Source organism: Impatiens glandulifera, chromosome 4 (assembly GCF_907164915.1).
Source record: "Impatiens glandulifera chromosome 4, dImpGla2.1, whole genome shotgun sequence".
Lineage (NCBI taxonomy): Eukaryota > Viridiplantae > Streptophyta > Magnoliopsida > Ericales > Balsaminaceae > Impatiens > Impatiens glandulifera.
The window spans coordinates 2,409,648-2,416,333 of NC_061865.1; the positions used below are offsets into that span (position 1 = coordinate 2,409,648).

The 6,686-nt window shown below is 32.7% G+C and overlaps 1 protein-coding gene across 1 annotated transcript; it reads left to right on the forward strand.

The window, feature by feature from the left end:
• The first annotated feature begins 724 nt into the window (after positions 1-724).
• On the forward strand, positions 725-3,070 carry LOC124933802 (aspartic proteinase A1-like). The gene is made up of 10 exons (XM_047474244.1): positions 725-1,048; positions 1,137-1,197; positions 1,296-1,390; positions 1,476-1,588; positions 1,667-1,835; positions 1,938-1,977; positions 2,174-2,181; positions 2,261-2,377; positions 2,453-2,653; positions 2,939-3,070. Exons 1-10 carry the CDS (start codon positions 725-727, stop codon positions 3,068-3,070), a joined length of 1,260 nt encoding a protein of 419 aa, XP_047330200.1.
• Positions 3,071-6,686: the final 3,616 nt, after the last annotated feature.

Below are 6,686 nucleotides of genomic sequence, written 5' to 3' on the forward strand. Positions count from 1 at the left end.
TAATGAAATTATGTCGTTTTAAAAAAAAATCTGAGATTGTTCTTTCTAAATTTGTTTAGGTAGATGATGAAGATCTACTCCAACTATTAGAGTCACTCTTATTGAGATCATAAATATTGATGACTAAGAAGACGACGAGATTACAGCGACAAGAAAAAGAGAGGTGAGTTTCAACTCAAAAGCATTAATGACTAACTTATTTCTTTTTACTTTTTTGATAAATTTATTTTAATTTGTATTTTGTGTCATTCATTTGTGCAAGGCAAGGGCCTAAATCCTAACCCGAGTTTTAAATAAGAATAGCCTTATTTATTTATTAAATTAAAATATATTAACAGAGATATCAAATTTATTGCTAATATTATTAAAATAAAATATATTATACAAATATTAAAAAAAAATATATTAAATAAAATATATTAATTTATTTTATTTTAATATATAATATTTAAGTTAATTTTTATTATTTAGATAGAGAAAAGTTCATAATTTCTTAAAAAAAAAAAGGTGTGTAATTTGAAATTTTTGATATAAATGGTCGGATTCAGGAAATATAACCTTAACTCCAGATTCATGTCCTTTACTCATGCTTTGCCAGTCGTCACTAACACGATCATGCAAAAACTACTTTGAGAATTGAGAGAACAAGACGAAAAAGCATAAACATCGATCCAAGTATTTCTCTGCATTTTCTGAATCAACTTTGCAGGTGAGGTGATCAAGCATGAGAACAAAGTTTAGAGCAGCAGTTATCACTCTTTTTCTTTCATCCATCCTTCTTCATCTGGTGTTTTCTGAATCCAACGATGGAATCGTTAGAGTTGGACTGAAAAAGTTGAAGTTAGATGAAAACAATAGGATCGCTTCTCTACTTACCACGCAAATACTGGATTCTCAAACTGATGGAGTCACTGTAACGCTAAAGAATTACATCCAGATACACTACTATGGTGAGATTTCAATCGGTACACCTCCACAAAAATTCAAAGTGCTTTTTGATACAGGAAGTTCTAATATGTGGATAACTTCCTCAAAGTGCTACTTTTCCGTAAGTTTGAATATCATATTTATACACAAGATTATATATACTACGAGGGGAGAAAATTATGTTGAATTTGCCTTTCTATCTACTGCAGATTGCGTGTTATTTTAATTCCAAATATTATGCCAGTCGATCAAAAACATATAAAGTGAACGGTTGGTGTCTATTATATTGCAACTTTTACAGAAATAACTTCATGTAAGCATGAAGGTGATATTGACTTGAAACATAATAATGTTGTTGTTTTGCACAGAAACATATGCTGAGATACACTATGGTTCAGGTTTATTAGCTGGCCACTTTAGCCGAGACTATGTTTTAGTTGATGGTTTACCAATCATGAATCAAGTTATACATACACCATATCCATTCATAGATTTTCCAAAATCATCATTTATTTAATACTATACTTAAGTTTTTACTACAACTACAGGACTTCATTGAAGCAACAAAACTGCCCGGTTTTTCCTTTGTGTTTCTCAAGTTTGATGGCATTATTGGCCTTGGATTTCGAGAGATGTCCCTTGGAGGTGTTGCTCCAGTATGGTATGTACTATCTTATGCTAAATTAAAATTTGTTGTGATATTCCTCTGAAGAAAAGGAGTAACCTCTCATATTTACAGGTACAATCTGTTGAGCCAGGATCTGATTCAGAATCCAGTGTTCTCATTTTGGCTTAATCGAAACACAAAAGAAGAGGAAGGAGGTGAACTTGTGTTTGGTGGGATTGATCCAAAGCATTACAAGGGGTACCATACTTATGTCCCTGTGATCCTCAAAGGTCATTGGCAGGTTGGGAAATTTATATATATATATATATATATATATATATATATATATTTTAATTTGTATGGTAGTTTCTTGTATAACCTTATAATGTGTTTGCTATTGTAGTTTGATATGGATGATGTCTTTATCAAGGGTCAACCAATAGGTAAGCTCTTTCATGGGTCATTCTTAAAAGAAGATGTCATATCTTAAACTAAGAGATATTGTTTAATGAGAGGTCATGTTGGTGAAATGAAAAAAAAGTAAAAGAGAGAACAAGTCATTTATTGGAGTACATTTTCCAGCTGTTTGCAGATATGGTTGCTCTACAATTATGAAATCCGGAATTTTGTTTATGTCAGGTCCAACGGTATGTGAAACTGAAAAATAATTTTATTTTGTTGTTCATACAATAACTGATAAATAATGAATGATGTTCCTAAGTGTAGGCTATGATTACCATGATAAACCATGAAATTGGAGTCACCGGAGTGGTTAGCCGTAAATGCAAGACAATCGCTAAAATTTATGGACAAACCATTCTAAACATGTTCATAGTAGAAAAGGTTTGTTATTTTTGTTGTTGAAATATGATTTTCTTTAAAATACACAAATTCTAATGTTGTCTTAACATTTAATAGGTGCAACCTGGAAAAATTTGTTCTCAAATAGGATTATGTCCAGTTGATAAATCTAAGTCTATCGAAAAAAGTAATAATAGCATAACACCATATGGTATTGATGTCTCTCCGTGCAATACTTGTGAAATGATAGTTGTGTGGATGGAGAGTCAGCAGAAGAGAAATCAAACAAAAGATGTTATTTTAAACTATGTCAATAAGGTAAATATTTATTATTCCCACTTAAAATAATTAAAATTAACAAATGATAAAAATAATGTTTACATCAGCTATGTGATTCACTACCAAGACCACCAAATCAACCATCATCTGTGAATTGTTCACTAATTTCCTCACTGCCTAATATTTCGTTTTTAATTGGTGGTAGAAATTTTACTCTCACGTCTAAGGAGGTAAATAAATGTCTATCTAATCTTATTTTAATTGTTAATTATTTTGTGTTCTTATTGATCTGGTTTATAAAATATTTAATTTGTCCTTAATCAGTATATATTGGAGTATGGAAAAGGTGATGGGGATCATTGCATAAGTGGCTTTAATTCCATAGATGTTCCTCCACCTCTTGGACCTATATGGTTTGACATAATCTCTTTCTCTTCAATTTACTTGCAAAAATGAAAAAAATTTGAAAAATTATTGATGAAATTAAGTAGAATCTCATAATGAAGGGAGATCCCCACTTTAAATGATGTTTTTTTGGAAAATAGTACAATTTCATTAAAAAAACCAAAAGAGGAAAAAAAACATACAAAATTTAAGATCAGATCTATACAATTTCTAGATTTGATAATGAAACAATAATTGAATTACAAACAATAACAACAATCAATTAACTTCTACAACGTTTTTACTTTTATTCTACTTGTGACCTTCTCAAACGAAATATTCTATATCTGGCAGAGTTTTCTATTCTCTTCATTCTTTTCGATTCTTCTCCAGGATTGAATGAGTGCATTTTAATATGAAGTTATATCTCTCCAAATATCTTCAACGGTTCTACTTCTTCCACTATGAGTTTTTGAATTTCTTTCTTTCCATATATTGTAGATTACTGCTCCAAATTATCATTTCAACATACTTATATAGAAGGATCTTCCTTTTGCTTTATTCTTCATCCACTCTTGGATTTCTTCCCATATTCTTGGAAAGTCGATGATGTTCATGTTTGCAGCATACATCCTCTAGATTTGTATTACAAAAGAGCATTCCCCAAATAAATGGTTTATGCTTTCCTCAACTCCTGAACATATGACACAGTTGATATCAGAAATATTTATGTATTTTCGAATTCTGTCTTTTGTTGTCAACATATTCATGTATACCAGCCAAAGAATAAATTGGTGTCGAGGAATAATCTTTGGAGACCATACCACATTATGCCAATTTACCTCTTGTCCTCTTGTTCTAATCATTTCCCATGTCTTTCCTGTAATAAACTTCTTATTGTTTTCTGTTTTCCAGCATATTTCATCATTACTTTCATTGAGTTGCTTCTGCCTCATTAGGTTTATGATTCTATCATCTTCTGGAATACGCCTCAAAAGTGAATCACATTTACCTTCATAGACATCTCTAAATGAGTACTTGATGTATTCTCTTCTAACTCTATTTCCTTACATTTCTTCTTTGAATAAAATGAGAATATTATCCAGCCAAGGATCATGCTAGAATAGTACCCCTCTTTAATTTCCAATTGTGGTTTTCACCATTTGAAAGACATCTTTTCTTGTTTTTAGGATTTTCTTCAATGACCATGCCATTCTTTCATTGATGCTTCGTGCCTAGATACTCTGCTTTTCTTTCATAAATCTTGTATGCACCCATTTAACCCATAGAAAGTCCGCATTTTGCTCTAACTCCTATAAGTTCTTAATGGTGATGGCTTTGTTCCATTCAACACAACTTTTTATTCCTAGTCCGTCTTCTTCTATGGGAGTGCAAACATCCTCCCATTTGACTTTTTTCCTTCTCTTCCTTGTGTTCCCCAGATGTAGTCTCTCATGATTCTATCGAGTTCAACAATTACTTTCTTTGACATGACTATCTGTTGTGCCCAGTAGCCAATAATTCCAAAGATGACTCTTTTAACGAGCTCGATTCTACCTGCATAAGACAGTTTTTTCGTAGCCCAATCCAAGACAGAATTTCTAACATTTTCTACTAGTTGTCTGAAGTGATTGTATCGGAGTTGTTTTGATGACATGGGTACTCCAAGGTATTTCACTGGTAGTTCACATTCCTTGATTCCCATAATATTGAATATGTTTTCTTTCATTTCTTCATTAACCCCTCCATAGACAGCCTGACTTTTGTCCTCATTAATGTATAAACCTGTAATACTCGAAAAGATTGTTAGAGCTTATTTGATTATACTAACAGATTCAACATCCGCATAAGGCACAAAAAATAGATCATTTGTAAAACATATATGGATTATTGCTTCTTCTTTGCAGTACGGGTGAAATTTGAAATGATGACTTCTCAGAAGTATTTTTAAAATACAGTCAAGAATTTCTATTATTAAGACGAATATGTAAGGAGATATAGGGTCTCCTTGCCTTACTCCCCTTTCACCCTTGAAAAATCCTCCATGAATATCATTCACGCTCACAACAAAGTGAGGAGTGGAAACACATTGCATAATCCAATCAATGAAAATAATTGGAAAACCTGCACCAAGGAGGAATTCGTGGATTGATCCCCATCTGATCGAGTCAAAAGCTTTTTAAATGTCAATTTTGAAATCCACACGTGGCGATATATTTTTCTTACCATATCCATTCAATAATCTCTGCATGAGTAGGATGTTATGAGAAAGAGATCGTTTAAGAATAAATGTTGATTGCCCTAATCCTACAAGCTTATCAAATTCAACACTATGACGTTCCATTGCTTCAACATTTTTCTGTTTTGGAAGAATTCCAAAACCCCTTCGTTTACATATTTACCCACTATTTCCCAGTTTTCTTTGAAGAACTTTGCATTGAAACCATCTGACCCTGGCTTTTATCCCCTTTCATCGAAAACACAACTTTTCTGACTTCTTCCATACTGACTCTTGTAATCAATTGGTTACCACTTTCTTCACTGATTTTCCTTTGCACAATCTATTGAAGCAATCTTCGATTGTCCTCTATTATTGTGCGCGTTTCTGTTCCAATCAGCTCTTTGTAGAAACTTATTGCTTCCTCATTAACTGCCTTTTGTCCCTGTAAAACATCTCCATTTGAGTTTGTGAGCCTTATGATATGATTTCTGAAATTCCTTGATGAACATTTTTTATAGAAGAAAGAAGTATTCTTGTCTCTTAATGAAAACCAATTTTCTCTAGATTTTTGCTTAGCAAAACTTTCTCTTTAGAATAGAGGTCTTTAAATCGCGTAAGAGCCTCTTTTTCCTCTTTCCTGTTATAAGGTAGATTTGGGGCTCTTAGTGCATTACTTTGTATTTCCTCCAGTTTCGTTCTAGCTTCCTCTACTCTTTTAGAAATCCCACTATATTTTTCCGGTCTAGCTTATTCAGCTTCCCTTTCAGTAATCTTAGTTTCTCACAAACTCTGAACATCTTTGTTCCATTAATTATGATGTTCCAAGTTTCATTAAAGATTTCATTAAATTATTCATCTTTCATTCAGAAGTTGAAGAACTTAAAGGGTCTTTTACGTTTTTTCTCTTTCTCTCAAAAGAATTTCAAAGGGCAGTGATCAGAGATACCTGGTTGCAAAACCTGAATTTGGCTTCTTGGGTAAAACTCCACCCATTTTTCATTCACTAGGCCTCTATCAATTCTTCTCTTTCTCATGTTGTCCGCCCCTCTTGTAGTTGACCATGAAAATAGATTGCCTAAGGAAGACGCTTCAATGCAGCTTATGTCTCGAATGCATTCATTGAAATCCTGAATGTCTTGTGTTATGTCTGTCTCAGACTCTCTTTCATTTCTGAATCTTGTAACGTTAAAATCTCCCATAATAACCCACGGTTCGTCGTCCGTAATGTTTCTTCTCAAATCATTCCAAAGTGTCTTTCTCTCTGTCCCAGAGTTGCTTGCATAGACTACCGCAAATAATATTTTTACCCTTGTCACCAGATTGATAACCTCTATCAAAATAACTTGCTTGCTTTCAAAAATTTTCTTGATTTCAACCCTTCTTTTATCGCATCCTACCCAGATTCTACTTTTAACCCCATCAGAGTTATGAATAAATTCCCATTCTTTTTTGAAGCAACCATGGGCA